The sequence below is a fragment of the Bos javanicus genome, chromosome 20 (assembly GCF_032452875.1).
Source record: "Bos javanicus breed banteng chromosome 20, ARS-OSU_banteng_1.0, whole genome shotgun sequence".
Taxonomy (NCBI): Eukaryota; Metazoa; Chordata; class Mammalia; order Artiodactyla; family Bovidae; genus Bos; species Bos javanicus.
In genome coordinates this window covers 13,965,344-13,985,624 of record NC_083887.1, presented here as the reverse complement: position 1 = coordinate 13,985,624, position 20,281 = coordinate 13,965,344, and the positions used below count along the sequence as shown (strand labels likewise).

Here is a 20,281-nt window from a genome sequence, read left to right as displayed (position 1 = left end):
CTTTTATAGATTCATTCTTTTTTATTATTATTTTGGCTGTGCTGGGTCTTCACTGAGGCTTTAGTTGCCTCACAGCATGTGAAATCTTAGTTCCCCGACCAGGGATTAAACCTGTGTCCCCTGCTTTAGAAACGCAGATTCTTAACAGCTGGACCACCAGGGAAGTACCTATATGCCCCACTTTTCGATCGTCAGACTGAACAGGAAATCCTTCTAACCATCACTTATTCAAAAATTCAGTGAGGAAAAATTAGAGTACTCTATATAATTTACTTGATAAAAAGTAGCGGCATTACTCTCTGTTTTCAGCTTTTCCCTTTTTCAAAGGGACGTTGAGAGAAGTTATAAATTTTAAGAAATAAGAGAAATAACCACAGGAAGCATCAGTCAAATACTCTGAAACTCAAATAAATTAAATGAGTGTCTATTCCTAGGTCAAAAGGTCAAGAAAGACAGAAACATTCTACTTCTCAATTCAACAGCATATCCCCAAGACAGTCAGTAAGTATTCCTCTATGTCCATCGTGGCAGACACTCTTAAGGTAGTTCCCATAACATCCTGTGTCCTCCTCTCCTTCCTTGAGTATGAGCTGGAACTGTGACTAGCTTCTAACAGAAACATGTGTATGCCTACATAGCTATATTATAAAATATTGTAGCATCTCTCTTACTACAGTTGTTCCTGTGCTGACTTACAGGAAGGAACCAACCAAGTTGGTAAACTGTACACGCTGAGGCACTGCAGGTGGACTCTGGCAGACAACAAGCCAAAACTAAAGCTTTCAGTCTTATAACAGCAAGGAACTGAATGCTGCCAATAACTATGGGAGTGAGGAAGTGAATTCTTCCCCAGTAAAAACTCTGGATGAGAACCCAGCCCTGGTTGAGGCTAAATAAATAACCTATCCATACACAAACTTCTGGTCCACAGAAAATGCAAGATAATAAATGTATATTGCTTAAGCCACTGGGTTTGTGGTAATATCGATATGAGACAGCCAAAATATTTTCTGCATTAATATTACTTCCAATTTCTCTTGCTCAGTCTTTTATGATCATGAAACCACTCATACATTCAAATCATGCTTAGTTTTCTTCTTCCTCTGGCTGGACAGCTTAAACGTCTAAATACAGGACAGAACTTCCATTATTTTTATCATTTTCACTTCTCATTCAATTTCTCCTTATTTTTATTTAAAGTATTATATAAAGAATTAGACATAATTAGGCGAAATAAACATTAGCAATAGTGTTTCTCATTTTATAGCGTTTAGTATAAGGTAACTGTTGTTATTATCATTTTCACAGCTTTCAGCTTTTAGGATTTTTAAATGTTAAGTTTGCTTGGCTACTGCTCCATCAGAAATATATATTCATAATGTCCTTGATCGATGTTCATAAATGAAAAAATGTAATCCTTATACTCAAAAGATTTGTAGTCTGATAAATACATGTAATAAACATGCATGTATTCTGAGTAAAATTTAAAGATTAAAGTGTCTCCCATGTGATTAGATCATTACAAAACATTATCTACATTTTACAATTGTCAATTGACTGCTTAACATTAAGTTTAATGATCTGTAATTAACATCCTTTTTAATGTGAAGTAGAATACACAACTGACTTGTTTTGTTTCAAAACAGAGATAAGTAGTTTTTCAAATGATACTCATTACATGTGGCTTGCTCAGTTTAATCTTGGATTGAGTATAGAATGTTAAAAAAAACATTCTTCCACAAACGTATATTGCACAATGAAGAACTTTACCCCGAAAGCCAAATACATAGATCTCTTCGTCATCTAAAATAGAATTTTAAGTTTTTGATCAATATTAAACATTTTTAATATATACAGCCATGCAAAATTATCTCATTGATCTGCTTTATTTTTCATTACTCACTACTTCTTGATGGTTGGCCATGTAGTTATTTGTTTATTTAAATGCTTGTTTAGTAACTGTCTGTCCTCACTGGGTTTCCCTGGTGGCTCAGATGGTAAAGAATCTGCCTGCAATACAGGAGACCTAGCTTTGAATCCTGGGTGGAGAAGATCCTCTGGAGAAGGAAATGGCAACCCACTCCAGTATTCTTGCCTGGAGAATTACATGGACAAAGAGCCTGGTGGGCTACAGTCCACAGAGTGGCAAAGAGTCGGACACAACTGAGTAACACTCTCCTCACTAGAATGTAAGGTTCCAGGAAGTACGAACTTTTTCTGCTTTATTTGTTGCTGCATCCCAGCACTGAGAATAGTCTTGTGCATGTATGCCAGATGAATATTTATTTAATATTATATATAAGTAGATAATGCAGGTATAAAGACATATCTGTATGAATAGATTATAAGAACATTCAGTTATCTCTGGGTAGTGGTAAAACAGCAACTTCTTTTTTTTTCTTTTCATGCTGTATTTTCTAAAATTTCTACAAAGAACAGACATTTCTTTCATAAAAAGTTTCCTTTTTAATTTTTAAAAATTTAATACAGTTCAAATTAATGTGTGTGGTTCATTTTAGCTCCTTCACTGTCAAACCTAGGGGCAAGGACTGCTTCTTCGCTTTCTCTTTGTCTGCGAAGATGAAGGTATAAAGGTATCTGCTACATCGAACTTTAAACTTTGCATTATCCTTATTTTTCTTGATCTTGACAGATCTGGTGTCCCTTCACCTGGCTGTGAGCAGAAAGTCCTTGATTTCTAAATTTGGTGAGACATGGTGACGAAGTGCAGGGAGCAGGGCCACTCTGAGCTCCTTTTGAGCTCCATCAAAAGTTTTTTAATCAACAGTAAATCTAACTATAATGGGAAAATTCGTATTTTAATTTGAGGTAAATACACCCACTGTCAACAGTTTTTATATATATTAATATAAACTTGAGTTCCTGATAACAGGCAGTGTATACCTGTAAATGCATATCTCACTTTACTATACTGAACTATACCGTAGTATCAAAATTAAAATCAGTAGTTCTTAACCAGACATTTCTCAAACTTATTAAATATAAAATTCTTTTTTCCCCAATAATATCTAGTGACATATTCATGGAATTTAGGGAACTACTAGTACTACTATACTCCCACTACTGGGATGCCAGTGGGAAGGTGTGTAAGCCAGAATTAGGAGACAACCTGACAAAAGACAGAAATGGACAAACCTGGAGATAGGAAGACTAGATGGAAATTACAATGGTCTAAGCAAGAGATAATAAGGGTTCAAACTAAATGGACCAGTGTTAGAGGTAGCAGAAATGGCTAATGAAAGGATGCATTAAAAGCAAAGACCATTTAGGAAACAATTTCCGTAATCTAGGGAAAGAGATTGTACAATATAAAAATCTTCTTACAAGAGGACAGAATTTTATGACGGTGATAAAAATAGAATTGCCTGATTCATGTCTAAACCATTGAAAAATAAGAATCTTCCTGGTAAATACCAATTAGTAACAAAATAGGCACTGTAAAAGTCAATAATTTGAATCTCAAATAGTTAACAGATACTTTTCAGAATATGAAATCTTTAAATGTTTTTGCAAAGGTTATCTTTACAATCATGATGTGGAGAATGTCATGTTAAGGAAAAAATGGTAGGAAAATTATATCACAATAAACAGCTAAATATTTGAATCCTGCTTTTTAAAGAATTTATATAAGGTTGTCACTTCTAGCCTAAATTTTGTTAACTATAAGATAAATAAACGATTTCCATACTGTTTAGTTTCATTATTCAATCCAAAGACAAATCAAACTTTTTAAAATTATTTACTATGATGTTCTATTTCATCTCTCAGGTAGATTCACTTTAAGTGATCTTTTTTAGGACCAATTATTCTTCACCAGTAAGAATCTCCCACAACTAAAAGCCTCAGAAATCACTCAGGAAGAGAGCATGGAGAATGAGAACAGTAAGCTGAGGAAAGAACTCCAAAGAAAACTTGTACTTGAAACAGAAGAAAAAGAGCCTATGAAGGATACAGAGAAGAAACAGGGTTATACATTCACTAATTCACAAGGTAAACTATTCCACTTTTACAAATCTACCTGTTGAACACATTCCATATTTTACTAAATTTACTGGTTGGTGAACTCTTCTTTGTTTTAAGCTGAAAGCTGTCTCTGAAATACTCTGCTCCTACTTCTAGCTACCAGAACCACATGGAATAAATCTACTTTTTTTTTTAATATAGTGTCTCAAAGGTCATCCCAGTAATAATGATGGCTGCTGCCACTGGACTGAGTAACTAATGTTTGTTGAGAGGAGTACTCAGAAGGTTGGATAATTTGTCCACAAATATGCCACAGCCCGTGTTCTTTCTACTATATTATACTATATCCTCTATTTCTCTAAGTTCCTAATCTTTAGACTAAACAGCCTCCTAACTCCTTACCTCTAATCTTTCTCTTCTGCCCAATTCAGTCTCCATAAGGCTGCCAGAGTAAGCTTTTTAAAACCCAAATCTAATCATCTGATTTTCACTGAACCTTTCAGTGGGATAGCACTACACTTAAGATAAACAAACTCTTCAACAAAGTTTACAAGCCCTTTGTGACCAGGCCACTTCTTACAGTTTCACCTCTCACAACCACTCACCCCAAACCACTATGAATCTCACCCCTTCTCTCCAATCCATATTCTAATATCCAGTTACATCAACTGTCAGTTTCAGGAATGTGATGTCTTCTCTTTCGGTTCAGAACCTTTGTAAATGTTATTCCTTTTATATAGAACACTCTACCCATTACTCCCTCAGCTTAAAATTCATTTCCTCCATGAAGCCTTTTTTGACCAGTGAAGTCTAGGTTTGTTGTCTCTCTTATGTATCTCCATATTACCTGAACTAACATTATCTTTGAATACTACCGTTAAGTCTCTTCAAGTTTTATTCAAGTGTTTAGATTCTTATATCAGGCAAACCAGACAGCAAAGAGTACTACAGAATACCTGTGTATGAAAGCTGTAACTATTATCTGGAAAAAATAAGGTTTCCCCTTCAAAGAAATAGGTTTCTCTAGTGGCTCAGACGGTTAAGAATCTGCCTGCAATGCAAGAGACCCAGGCTTTAATCCCTGAATCAGGAAGATCCCCTAGAGAAGGGAATGGCTACGCACCCCAGTTCTCTTACCTGGAGAATTCCATGGACAGAGAAGCCTGATGGGCTATATAGTCCATGGGGTTGCAAAGAGATGGACATGACTGAGCAACTAACACTTTTAGAGAAAAAAAAAATACCAACTTTTACACAGACTTGTATTTTACAGACTTCTTAAAGAGCTTCCAAAATTGACTTGAAATTATTGACAGGTGACATCTTTTAAGTAGACTCTGGATATTATAATTCTAATTACTCAAATTCCTATTTATTTTTTATTATTAATCTTACCATATATGCCAAAAGAAAGTGGCAATACAAGAGTATACTTTCTAAAAGCCACACACTCACCCGAGACCCCACAATGGGAGTGATCATATAGATGCCTTTGCTGAAGGGTAGACTTTTTGTAAATGACATGAGGATGGCCATTTTCATAACTAAAATGTTTGGAATCCTCTGTGGTATTCTTTAATGGTTCAATAAAATATTCTTCATCTTCTGTAGCAATAACACCATGCTAAAAGAAAAAGAAGCAAAGAATTTAACAAGAAGAATCATTTTAAATATTAATTACTACTATTGCCAAGAGTCAAAAATAAGGTGATACCTCTCCAAAAAGGAGGCTAAAACACATGAATTTTGCTATTCTTTAAAAAAGATGCTTAAATACCTTTACATGCTTTGCCTTGTACTAAGCATAAAAAATAAATTATTCCCTCCAATCTTCCCAATAACAATGTGAGGTAGTAGAGATCTCTGTATGTTCGTGTGGTGCATGCTCAGTCACTCAGTTGTGTCTGACTCTTTACAACCCCATGGACTATAGCCTGCCAGGCTCCTCTGCCCATGGGATTTTCCAGGCAAGAATAGTGGTGTGAGTTGTCATTTCCTTCTCCAGGTCTATATGTTCACTAAGACTTATTTACTTTCCAAATTGTGCACACAACTTAACTAAATCATATGTGCTTAGGTACAGCTTTATAGTCGAATTGTGACCAACAGAAAATAGGCAGAGCACATACAACTTTCAGGCCAAGCCCCTAAGGGTGTCTCCACTGGAATTCTCCACTCTCTCAGAGAAAACCTAGGAAAAGTAGAAGCCAAAAAAGAACTTGGGTCCCTAAGTGACCTCATGGAAAGCTGTCCAGTCTAGACACATATACGGGAGAAATAAACTTGTATTGTGATACACTTCTCACATTTAAAGCTCTATGTTACACCAATATATATGTCCTTAATTCATATACATGCCATACATCTCCATTTTGCAGATGAAGTACTAGGTTCAGAGGTTAAGAACCTGTCCAATATTAGACAGAGGTAAGTGAAGGAGCTGGCAGTCACACAAAGCTCTGCTCTTATTTGCAATATTATATTGCCTTACATCTGTTTACTTAGCCAAGTCCTACTTAGCTCAGTCATCATTCCTCTTTAAAACATCTTTGAGCCCAAATGGAGTAGCTTCATGCTCTTCTGAACTCTGAGAGAGCTTGCTATTGGTATCATTTATGTTTAATTAATTCAACACTGCATTGCTACATCTCAAGTATTGAATCAATTTTTAACTTTTCAACTCCATGTTGTCTTTTCCCAAGCATACTATTTGCTCTCTTAAACAGAGATTGGGCCACTTCTTATCTGTCCAATCCCCATCTCTTAAACTCTGGAAAAGGGTTTCTTGTATAAGTTACAGGCAAAGAAAGTGTTCCATATGTCATCTATATATTAAAAAAAAATAGCTGATTAAAAGAAATGAGATAGTAAGTTATCTGCATCAGAAATAAGAACTTCCAGCTTTGTCTAACAGTGTTTTCCTAAGAATGGAACATGTAAGGACTATTCTTAATCCAACTAATTTACCCTGTAACTTTGGATAAAACACAAACTCTGAGCATATTTCCTCAGCTGGAAAAATGAAAGGGTTGCTGTAAATTAGTGCTTTTAAAACAGCACTCTAGGGAGCCCTAAGGGTTCCATGGAAGTGCCTTCAGGAGATTGCCACAGACAACAAAGGTAGACCGACATGGCTTGGATTGCTAGGCTTAGGAATCAGCTGCGCTTTTATTAATCTATATATTTTCACATAACATTTCATTTGAGAAAAGAATTTTGCTGCTTTAAAAAGAAAAAGAAAAAAACTAAAAACCTCTGGTGCAGATAATCTCTAAGATCCCTTTGAATCTAAACCTCTATGATTCTGTTTAGGGAAATTCATGCTAAGTACCACATGTTTGAAGAGAAAAATAAGACATAATCAGAGATACTCTAATTAATAGATGAAGTTGGCTGTCACCTACATGAAATGAGCTAAAAGAAATGAGTTAAAGAAGAGAAGAAAAGAGCAAGTGAGAAAGGGAATGATATACCCAACTGAATGTAGTTTCAGAGAAGAGCAAGGAGAGATAAGAAGGCCTTCTTAAATGAACAATGCAAAAAAACAGAGGAAAACAGAATGAGAGAGACTAGATATCTCTTCAAAAAACCTGGAGACAACAAGGGAGCATTTCATGCAAGGATGGGCATGATAAGGACAGAAATGGTAAGGACCTAACAGAAGCAGAACAGGCTAAGAAGAGATGGCAAGAATACACAGAATAACAAAAAAAGGTCTTAATGACCCAGATAATTATGATGGTATGTGGTCACTCACCTAGAGCCAGACAACCTGGAGTGTGAAGTTAAATGGGCCTTAAGAAGCGTTACTACAAACAAAGCTAGTAAGCTGATGGGATTCCAGCTGAGCTATTTCAAATCCTAAAAGATGATGCTGTTAAAATGCTTCACTCAATATCCCAGCAAATCTGGAAAACTCAGCAGTGGCCACAGAACTGGAAATGCTCAGTTTTCATTCCAGTCCCAAAAAAAGGCAATGACAAAGAATGTTCAAACTATCATACAACTGTACTCATTTTACATGCTAGCAAGGTTATGCTCAAAATCCTTCAAGCTAGGCTTTAGGAGCATGTGAACTAAGAACTTCCAGATGTACAAACTGGGTTTAGAAAAGACAGAGAAACCAAAGATTAAATTGGCAACATTTGTTAGATCATTGAGAACACAAGGGAATTCCAGAAAAACATCTACTTCTGCTTTATCGACTACACTGAAGCTTTTAATTGTGTGGATCACAACAAACTGTGGAAATTCTTAAAGAGATAGGAATACCGGACTATCTTACCCGTCTTCTGAGAAATCTGTATGCAGGTCAAGAAGCAACAGTTATTACCAGACATGGAACAACGGACTTGTTCCAAATAGGGAAACGAGTACATCAAGGTTGTATATTGTCACCCTGCTTCTTTAACTTCTACGCAGAATACAGCATTCCAGACTCACAAGCTGGAATCAAGATTGCCAGGAAAAATATCAACAACGTCAGATATGCAGATGATACCACAGTAATGGCGGAGAGTGAAGATGAACTAAAGAGCCTCTCAATGAGGGTGAAAGAGGAGAGGCAAGTGAAAAAGCTAACTTAAAACTCAACATTCAAAAAACTAACATCATGGCATCCAGTCACATCACTTCATGGCAAATAGAAGGGGAATAGTGGAAATAGCAACAGATTTTATTTTCTTGGGCTCCAAAATCACTGTGGATAGTGACTGCAGTCATGAAATTAAAAGGCACTTGTTCCTTGGAAGGAAAGCTATGACAAACGTAGACAGCATATTAAAAACAGAGATATCACTTTGCCGACAAAGGTCCATACAGTCAAAGCTATGGTTTTACCAGTAGTCATGTATGGATGTGAGAGTTGGAATATAAATAAGGTTTAGTGCCAAAGATCTGATGCTTTCAAATTGTGCTTGAGAAGACTCTTGAGAGTCCTTTGGACTGTAAGGAAATAAAACCAGTCAATCCTAAAGGAAATCAACCATGAATATTCATTGGAAGGACTGATGCTGAAGCTGAAGCTCTAATACTTTGGCCACCTGATATGAAGAGCCTACTCATTGGAAACACTCTGATGCTGGGAAAGATTGAGGGCAGAAGGAAAAGGGGGTAGCAGAGAATGAGATGGTTAGATAGCATCACTGACTCAATGGATAGGAATTTGACCAAACTTCAAGAAATAGTGAAGGACAGGGGAGCCTGGTGTGCTGCAAACCACAGGGGTCACCAAGAGTCAGATACAACTTGTGACTGAACAACAATAAAAAAAAGAATGCAAAAAAACCAAAAAAGCGGCCTAGTCACTTCACATTATTTTCACTATTGTTGGCTTTACTTAAGGATATCAATCCCTAAATTAAATAGAAATACTGACAGGAATGCTTCGTTGGTGGCTCAGTGGTAAAAAATCTGCCTACCAATGTAAGAGATGTGGGCTCAATCCTTGGGTTAGGAAGAACTCATGAAGAAGGAAATGGCAACCAACTCCAGTATTCTTACTTGAGAAATCTCATGAATAGAGGAGATTGGCCCTCTATAGCCCATGGGGTTGCAAAAGAGTCAGACACAACTTAGCAGGTAAATAATAACAACTGACAGGATAATAGAATAGGCCACTAACAAACCCTAATATCTGATTATGAATTACTTTACCAAGAAGATTAACAAAGCAATAACAAACTGAGCAAGTCTCCTGAAGAAAAGAGGGTGCATGCAGAAGGGAGGGCTTATATAAGATATTTTGATAAGCATGAAGTGGAGGAAGCAGGGTCTACAGTAGGTGCTAGACTGTGGGCAGATGTCAAAAACAAGAAACTCAGGCTGCTGGAGAGAAATAGTCAGAAACCTGGTAAATAAAATCTCTAATTTCAAGAAGGTAAAGGTCCTGGAAGAAAATCCAGAGATCTGATGTGTTAGGTAGTCTGTAAACTGTTTATACACGTTATCCCATTTAATCTTAATCTCTATAAAGTATGTACTACTATTTGGCAGATAAGAAAATTATATTGAGCAAAGTTCAGTAACAAATTCACTCAATTATCTTTGGAAGCTGAACTCTTAGTCACCATATTATAATTCCATTAGTCTCTGAGGGTTGCTTCTAACTTCATCTATTTATTTAAAAAGTATGCTTTGAGAGCCTATCACATGACAGGTACTATTCTAGATGGTAGGAGTACAAAAATGAAAAAAAGAGTTTTGCCCTTTCATGAAGCTTATATTCTTTAGGGAAGAACTAGAAAAAAAGTTGTTTATTCATTGTATAAATAAATGATGAATCAGGTAGCAAGATATGTCAAGAAGAGAAATAAAGCAGTAAGAGGACAGAAAGTAATCAGAGGACAGAGAGAATTGTACAAACTATTTCAGATGGTCAGGAACATCCTCTGTAAGGTGATATCTGAACAGAAACCCGAATAAAGTGAAGGAGTATGCCAGATAGCTTAGGAAAGAGCCAGACAGTGGGAATGGCAAATGCAGAGACAACAGGACAGAAGCATGCACACAGTATCTGAGAAGGAGCTCTATGGATAGAGGGAGGGTAAGGGGAAAGGATCATCTCCTGTAGGTCAGATGATGGAGTCCTCCTTTCCCTGACATGCCAGTCCCTCCAAAAACCCCAAGACTCATTCTCTGGATTCCATTCCCTGTATGGTTAGGTACATTACATTTTGTGATCTCATCTTCTACTTGCCCCTTCACCATTTAAAACACTGACTATATCCTCTCAAACTCAAGGTCAATTACATATAATTGATATACACCCTCTGCCTCATCTGTGAATGTTCATTTCATCATGTTCAAACAAAAGCCTGAATCTCCCTAAATAACATTTTTCCGTCCCTGTAATCTTCTGGAATGGTGGCTACTTTCTCTCCTACATGCCTCCTATTGGACCTGGAGGGAGGATTAAGATTTCTTGTACTCAGTGCCATTTCTAAGCAATTATCGCCCTGTTCTCAAAAAAAAAAAAAAAAATTCCATTCCCTTCAAATCCCATACCATCACCTTTTCCCTCTGCAAGTAGTAGCTGCCAACTACTGACCCAAAGTCACTTTCATCACCCCTCAAAGACCTTAGCTTCTGGATCATTGTCACTCACTGCAATACCATTCCTGAATAATGGTTGACTTCAATATATCTTATATCATTGGTTCTTAATATTTGTATTTGTGTATGTGCCCTGAATCCCTCTGGAGGGAGATCTAGGAGAGAAGCCATTGATAAATTCAATTATTGGTCTTTAGTCTTATTTTGACTCAGCAGCATTTTTCCCTTTAAATACTTCCCTCTATTAGCTTCCAGGATATTTTCCTGGTTTTTCTTCAGGTTTCTTGCTCCACTGTTCTTAGATGTCCCCTCCACATCTTTCTGATCTCCCTAACCTATTGGAGCACCCAAAGGCTCAATCCTTAGACTTCTAATTTATTCTATATATACTCTCTCAAAGCAAGTTCATATTACCTCCTGGCTTTAAATGCCATATATAAAGATAGATACAGATACAGACATATAGACAGACAGATGACTCCCAAAATAAGTTCACAACTCCCATCTCTCTCCTGAACTCCAGGCTTGTATATCTAGCATCCTATATAGTATCTCAAGTTCAACATGTGAAATTATGATATATAAAATCCCCCAACCTACTACTACTACAGCCTTTCCATCTCAATTAATACCTACATCTTTCTCATCTCATTGCTGGCTGCTATTAATATATTCCAGAGAAGGCAATGGCACCCACTCCAGTACTCTTGCTTGGAAAATTCCATGGACAGAGGAGCCTGTTAGGCTGCAATCCATGGGGTCGCTAAGAGTCGGACACAACTGAGCAACTTCACTTTCACTTTTCACTTTCATGCACTGGAGAAGGAAATGGCAACCCACTCCAGTGTTCTTGCCTGGAGAATCCCAGGGACGGGGGAGCCTGGTGGGCTGCTGTCTATGGGGTCACACAGAGTTGGACACGACTGAAGTGACAGCATAGCATAGCACAGCATTAATATATTTCAGTTGCTCAGGCCCCAAGCTTGGAATCATCACTGATTCTTTCCTTACTGTGTTCTCTAAAACCTAACATCTGCCCCCAGTTCTCTTTCTAACTTCACCTTCCATTAATCTTGCTCTCTCTCACTTAGCTCTAGCCATGGTAATCTTGGTGTTCCTCAAACACTCTCAAATCAGACTTTTGTATTTGAAGATTTCCACCTGGAAATCTTATCCTTCAGATGTCATCATTCCTTTTCCTACTCCTTTTAAGGTCTTTAGTAAATAATTTTTCTACCTTAGAACTTATCACTATCCAACATACTATGATTCTTATTTACTTAATTGTGCATCTCCTCCACTAGAATGCAAGCTATATGATTATATGGAGTCTTGTTTTGCTCACTGTTGTACTCCTATCACCTAGAACAGTGCCTCACACATGATAAGTACTTATAATCATTTGATGAATGGATGAATTAATATTGAAAAATGTAGACAGGCAATTGTGAACATAACTAAATGAACAGAAAGTCTAATGGGGTTGTTGGTCTTTTCTAACTATGTGGGAAGGAATACCTTAGAAGAAATGGAGTAGCCATCATGGTCAACCAAAGAGTCCGAAATGCACTACTTGGATGCAATCTCAAAAATGACAGAATGATCTCTGTTCATTTCCAAGGCAAACCATTCAATATCATGGTGATCCAAGCCTATGCCCCAACCAGTAATGCTGAAGAAGCTGAAATTGAACGGTTCTATGAAGACCTACAACACCTTTTAGAACTAACACACAAAAAAGATGTCCTTTTCATTATAGGGGACTGCAATGCAAAACGGAGAAGGCAATGGCACCCCACTCCAGTACTCTTGCCTGGAAAATCAGACAGACAGAGGAGCCTGGTAGGCTGCAGTCCATGGGGTCGCTAAAGGTCCGACACAACTGAACGACTTCACTTTCACTTTTCCCTTTTATGCATTGGAGAAGGAAATGGCAACCCACTCCAGTGTTCTTGCCTGGAGAATCCCAGGGACAGGGGAGCCTGGTGAGCTGCTGTCTAAAGGGGTTGCACAGAGTCGGACATGACTGAAGTGACTTAGCAGCAGCAGCAATGCAAAAGTAGGAAGTCAAGAAACACCTGGAATAACAGGCAAATTTGGCCTTGGAGTATAGAATGAAGCAGGGCAAAGGCTAATATAGTTTTGCCAAGAGAATACACTGGTCATAGCAAACACCCTCTTCCAACAACACAAGAGAAGACTCTACACATGGACATCAACAGATGGTCAACACTGAAATCAGATTGATTATATTCTTTGCAGCCAAAGATGGAGAAGCTCTATACAGTCAGCAAAACCAAGACCGGGAGCTGACTGTGGCTCAGATCATGAACTCCATATTGCCAAATTCAGAGTGAAATTGAAGAAAGTAGGGAAAACAATTAGGCCACTCAGGTATGACCTAAATCAAATCCCTTATGATTATAAGTGGAAGTGAGAAACAGATTTAAGAAACTAGATCTGATAGACAGAGTGCCTGATGAACTATGGACGGAGGTTCGTGACATTGTACAGGAGACAGGGATCAAGACCATCCCCATGGAAAACAATGCAAAAAAAGCAAAATGGCTGTCTGAGGAGGCCTTAGAAATAGCTATGAAAAGAAGAGAAGTGAAAAGCCAAGGACAAAAGGAAAGATATTTCCATTTGAATGCAGAGTTCCAAAGAATAGCAAGGAGAGATAAGAAAGCCTTCCTCAGCAATCAATGCAAAGAAATAGAGGAAAACAACAGAATGGGAAAGACTAGAGATCTCTTCAAGAAAATTAGAGATACCAAGAGAATATTTCATGCAAAGATGGGCTCGATAGAGGACAGAAATGGTATGGACCTAACAGAAGCAGAAGATATTAAGAAGAGGTGGCAAGAATACACAGAACTGTACAACAAAGAGCTGCACAACCAAGATAATCACGATGGTGTGATCACTCACCTAGAGCCAGACATCCTGGAATGTGAAGTCAAGTGGGCCTTAGAAAGCATCACTACAAACAAAGCTAGTGGAGGTAATGGAATTCCCGTTGAGCTATTTCAAATCCTGAAAGATGATGCTGTGAAAGTGCTGCACTCAGTATGCCAGCAATTTTGGAAAACTCAGCAGTGGCCACAGGATGGAAAAGGTCAGTTTTCATTCCAATCCCAAAGAAAGGCAATGCCAAAGAATGCTCAAACTACTGCACAATTGCACTCATCTCACACACAAGCACAGTAATGCTCAAAAATTCTCCAAGCCAGGCTTCGGCAATACGTGAACCGTGAACTTCCTGATGTTCAAGCTGGTTTTAGAAAAGGCAGAGGAACCAGAGATCAAATTGCCAACATCCGCTGGATCATCAAAAAAGCAAGAGAGTTCCAGAAAAACATCTATTTCTGCTTTAGTGACTATGCCAAAGCCTTTGACTGTGTGGATCACAATAAACTGTGGGAAATTCTGAAAGAGATGGGAATACCAGACCACCTGACCTGCCTCTTGAGAAATCTGTATGCAACAGTCAGGAAGCAACAGTTAGAACAGGACATGGAACAACAGACTGGTTCTAAATAGGAAAAGGAGTACGTCAAGACTGTATATTGTCACCCTGCTTATTTAACTTATATGCAGAGTACATCATGAGAAATGCTGGGCTGGAGGAAGCACAAGCTAGAATCAAGATTGCCAGGAGAAATAACAATAACCTCAGATATGCAGAAGACACCACCCTTGTGGGAGAAAGTGAAGAGGAACTAAAAAGCCTCTTGATGAAAGTGAAAGAGGAGAGTGAAAAAGTTGGTTTAAAGCTCAACATTCAGAAAGCTAAGATCATGCCATCTGGTCCCATCACTTCATGGGAAATAGATGGAGAAACAGTGGAAACAGTGTCAGACTTTATTTTGGGGGGCTCCAAAATCACTGCAGATGGTGATTGCAGCCATGAAATTAAAAGATGCTTACTCCTTGGAAGGAAAGTTATGACCAACCTAGACAGCATATTAAAAAGTAGAGATATTACTTTGCCAACAAAGGTCTGTCTAGTCAAAGCTATGGTTTTTCCAGTGGTCATGTATGGGTGTGAGAGTTTGACTGTGAAGAAAGCTGAGCGCCGAAGAATTGATGCTTTTGAACTGTGGTGCTGGAGAAGACTCTAGCGAGTTCCTTGGACTGCAAGGAGATCCAACCATTCCATCCTAAAGGAGATCCTGGATGTTCTTTGGAAGGACTGATGCTGAGGCTGAAACTCCAGTACTTTGGCCACTTCATGCGAAGAGCTGACTCATTGGAAAAGACTCTGATGCTGGGAGGGATTGGGGGCAGGAGGAGAAGAGGACGACAGAGGATGAGATGGCTGGATGGCATCACTGACTCGATGGACGTGAGTCTGGGTGAACTCCGGGAGTTGGTGATGGACAGGGAGGCCTGGCGTGCTGCAATTCATGGGGTCGAAAAGAGTCGGACACGACTGAGTAACTGAACTGAACTGAAAAATGAATCAGCTTAGACCTTTAAATCTTTTCCTAAGATATAAAACCATAGAGATTAGTTTGATACCCCATATTTCCTTTTCCCAATTCCAACATCCATGGTCCTAAAGGAAAATTATTTTTGAACCTAGACTTCTATATCTAGCTAAATTATTAACCAAACAAGAGGGCAACATAAAGTCACTTTGAAACATGCAAAGACAGAAATTTTACTTCTCAGGCACCTTTTCTGAGGTAATTACTTAACAGTGTTCTCCAACAAAACAAGTATGCAAATTCTGTAAACAAAAAGAAAATGTGGAACTAACCTAGGAAAAAAGAAACCCCAAGATCTTGAGCTATTACTAGCTCAAGAAATTGATTAACCCATATACTCCAAGAAAAATGCCTCCAAAGAAGAATGGAATATATTCCAAGCAATAGATACAAAGGCTAAGGAAATGGATGAGTGGTATAAGCAGTGTAAAATTGAAATTATGGGTAAGGAAATATGATTAGAAAGCACCAATGATCTCTACATTGAAAACTATTTTTATATAGAACAATTAAAAACAAAATTGGTTAAAAAGGACCTTAGAAAAATGGGATTTTAGAAAAACTTATTTATATATTCCATTTGATTAAAAATGTAATGTGATATAGGGCTTCCCTGCTGGGTCAGATGGTAAAGAATCCACCTGCAATGAAGGAGACTCAGGTTCAGTCTCTGGGTTGGGAAGATCCCCTGGAGAAGATAATGGCTACCCACTTCAGGATTTTTGCCTGGAGAATTCCATGGACAGAGGAAGCCTGGCAGGCTACAGTCTACGGGGTCACAGAGTTGGACACATTTTAAAAAATAACATGACATAAAATAAGAATAAATGTGAGGATTACTAAAACTGGCAAATAAAAGTGTGATGAGGAAGGATATTTACATAGGATCTGCTCACAAATTCCTTATTAGTTGCCAAAGCGAAATGGAAACTTCAGTTATAAACCTGGTAGACCACCCCTAAATCAAGAAATCAAAGTGAATCAACACCACACAGTTTCAACAGGAAGCAAAACAGGTGCTAAAAGTGAAAGTGAAAGTCGCTCAGTCAGGTCCAACTCTTTATGACCCCTACAGTCCATGGAATTCTCCAGGGCAGAATACTGGAGTGGGTATCCTTTCCCTTCTCCAGAGGATCTTCGGAACCTAGGGGTCAAACCCAGGTCTCCCGCACTGCAGGTGGATTCTTTACCAGCTGAGCCACAAGGGAAGCCCAAAACAGGTGCTAATGAATAGGAAAAAAGAGAACAAGAGACACAGAAAGTTTCAATGAGGATGAAAAACAGATGAGTGACACTCTGCTACTCTCTTAAGTACAGATTCCATTTATAACCTTCTTCTCACCTTTGCCTTAACAACATCTTTCACCATTCCATCAGTAATCACTTATATCAGCAATTCTCAAATTATTTGTTTCCAGAATAAAATTCTTTTCTAAATTTCAAAGCTATATTTTCCAAAAGCCAACTAGAATCTTTAACCTTTATTCCTTCAGATTCTTCACATTTACTATATCAAAATCACTATCTTCATCTTCCTTTAATATCCATTTCCTTTAAAATTCCACTACCATGACTTTTCTCTATTAGTAAAATTCATATACAGCCTCGTCCAAATGTGAAATCTCAATCATCTTCAATTACTTTCTCTCCTCCATTTCACAGCCAGTTCAATGATATTTCAATTTTTTAAAATATTATTAAATATCCACTACTTAATGTATGCTAGGGAAGAAAAACCAATAAGACACAAATCCTATAAATTTTCTCACCAAAATGAGGTTCAAATTTATTCTATCTGCTCCATTCCCAGTGCCATGGTCTTGGTATAGACTTTCATTATCTCCTATAAGATCTAACTCATCTTCATATCTCCAATCACTCCTCTTCCTTCAGCTTCACAATGGAATTAGCTTTTTTTCTAAATCTCAGATCTGTTCATTTGACCACCGTGTTAAAATTATCAATGGCATAATTAATGCCAAATTTAAAGAGCTTGGTTAATGACTAGGAACAGTATTTTTCTATCATACTTAACAGCAAATGTCATAAGTTTAAAAATAATTAGTTTGGATAATTTGTTCAAAAAGAGGACTCTCTTTTGTATATAAAGTTTAAAACTGCTTAGAGACAAAGAAACTAGTGATGAATGTATTCAATATGCCTATATTATAAGGCAGTGGCACCCCACTCCAGTACTCTTGCCTGGCAAATCCCATGGACGGAGGAACCTGGAAGGCTGCAGTCCATGGGGTCGTGAAGAGTCAGACACGACTGAGCGACTTCACTTTCACTTTTCACTTTCATGCATTGGAGAAGGAAAGGGCAACCCACTCCAGTGTTCTTGCCTGGAGAATCCCAGGGACGGGGGAGCCTGGTGGGCTGCCGTCTATGGAGTCGTACAGAGTCGGGCACGACTGAAGTGACTTAGCAGCAGCAGCATAGGAAATAATCCAAATATCAAAATCTTAGTAATCATTTTGACTTATTAACATTACAGAAAATTGACATTTGAGCAAATTCTTATATATACCCATAGCAAAAATTTTTCTCAACTATGTGGTTCTTAATACTTCTTTGAAATTTAGAACCTATCTAAACTCAACTCCATATACTTTTTTATACTGAAATAAGATTGAGGATATGGATGTGATAGAGTAAGAAAGAAAAACAGTTTCTGAAAATGTGAGTTGAGCATCAAAATGTCTATACTCTTTTAAACCAATAAAGCTTTAACAGAACATCTACACTGGCATGAAAAGCAGTAGATGAAGTGTGAAATACAGGAAGTAGAAATGGAAGGATGTGCTTTGTTCTACAACCATTACTATGTGCAGCCTTGAACTGTGTATTTACCATTAGACTAGAATGGACTCAAATGCCCAGCATAGAACCTATACTCTTGAAATCCAGTTTCAGGGTAAAATAAGATTTATTACCAATTATCAGATAAATGTAGGAAAAAATATTTTCTAAAGAGACATTGATTGATATATAAGATTTTGCTTCAAGGACTTATAAACTTAAGTAGGTCATGAGTAATTTTAACTTATGTTGATTACCAGAGAAAGACATGAAAGAAACTTAAAGAGGTAATCAGTGTCATGGTTTCCTGCGTAATACAAACACATACATACACACAATACCCTTAAGTTCCTCATCAAAGACTGAGTTTTGTCTATGCATTAAGCATATAGTATTTGATCAGAAAAATTTAACTCTAAAAGGAAATGAGAGGTTTCATTCACTCCTCTACTAATAATACGGGGTTTAAAAAATTGTTCCTACTTTGAAAGTTCAATGCAAACATGAAAAAGATTATCAAAAGCAAAGGCAATAGAAATAACAAAAATTTTAGAATGTTTCCTTTCCTAGATAAACCATATAAATATATGTGTGTATATTATTAACCTGAGAAAAGACATTTATATTGTGAATTTATTTCCCCATCAGAAATTTAAAATTATAACAGCTACTTACCAACCCAACACAATTGCTTAAAGCCACTTTAGTTGTACTACGTTGATCTTGCAAGTATCCTGTGTAATGACAGTTGTCTAAAAAATCATGCTTCCACTGGGGTCCATCTTTTCCCCAATATTCTACTGTAAAATGTTTGGACACAAAATCTGTGTTGAGAGTCAAGTTTAGGTGAAAGTGCTTGCCATAGGCTGAAAGTTTAAAAAATAACTTAGATACTGCCTGTTGTGGATCAATAGGGTCCATACTCCGTCTTCTCCTGGAGTGTTTATCATTTTTCACAGTAAAGCTGAGAAAAGCTCCATTTTGATCAACTCTTATTGGAATAGTTAGCTGGTAGTGTTCTAGATAAGTCAGGAATTCCTCTTTTGTAATCACAAGGCAGAAAATCCAGAAAAAACACATGGAAGAAAAGAAAATTTAACAGATCAAAGAAGTAGCAGTATAAGCAACTATATTCCTTAAAACTATGCATTATTTTATATGAAGTTAGGGAAAACATGTTATATTAAGCAAAAATGAAAGAGCAAAAGTTTAAAATCTCAAGATGAATTAAATTCCAAATATTCCATTCCTTTAAAAAGTATTTTAAAGTTTTTTGAAAGGCTTTTTTTTTTAATTTAATTCTGAAAACATGAATTCTAAGAGCTAAATTCTATAGTACATAAGAATATTGGTAAAAGTACACATATTTAAAACAACAGAATTTCATTCAGATAAAATGTTGTGAAAGTTACCCAAAAGAGTTTACACAGAATCTCTACAGCCTTGTTGAACTTTTTTTTTTTTTTTTAATTATCAGTCACAAGGTAAAATACAGCAACCACTTTGGAAAACAGCCTAGCAGTTCCTCAAAAAGTTAAACATAGAACTAGCATCTGACCCAGCAATTTCACTCTCAGGTATTTTTACAAGAGAAATGAAAACATACATCCACACAAAAACTTGCACAAAAATGTTCATAGCAGCATTATTCATAATAACTAAAAGGGGTAAATAACCCAAATGTCTATCAATTGATAAATGAATGAATGATGAATAATACGTGATGTATTTATGCAACAAATTATTGTACAATAAAAAGGAATACTGAAACATGTTATGACATGAATGAATCTTCATAACAGCCTTCATAATCAAAGTTCATTATCTAATACTATAAAAACAATAGGCTAAGTGAAAAGAACCAGTCACACAGAATAGGCAAACCTCTATGGACAAAAAATAGACCAGAGGTTGCCTAGGACTGGGGATAAGGTGGTTTGGAGGGAAGT

General features: G+C 37.2%; 1 protein-coding gene across 4 annotated transcripts in view; it reads right to left on the bottom strand.

The window, feature by feature from the left end:
• The window catches only part of ADAMTS6 (ADAM metallopeptidase with thrombospondin type 1 motif 6), a 430,884-nt gene that overhangs the window by 408,620 nt on the left and 1,983 nt on the right, over positions 1–20,281 (bottom strand). For all 4 annotated transcript variants that reach the window (XR_009731737.1, XR_009731739.1, XR_009731738.1 and 1 more), the window contains exons 2-3: positions 19,008–19,372; positions 5,440–5,608 (exon numbers count right to left, since the gene is read on the bottom strand). Coding sequence is in view for 1 of the 4 variants with exons in the window: in XM_061393406.1 (XP_061249390.1) it covers positions 5,440–5,608; positions 19,008–19,372 (534 nt within the window). In the remaining 3 variants the exon portion in view is untranslated. The remainder of the gene's footprint in view (positions 1–5,439; positions 5,609–19,007; positions 19,373–20,281) is intronic.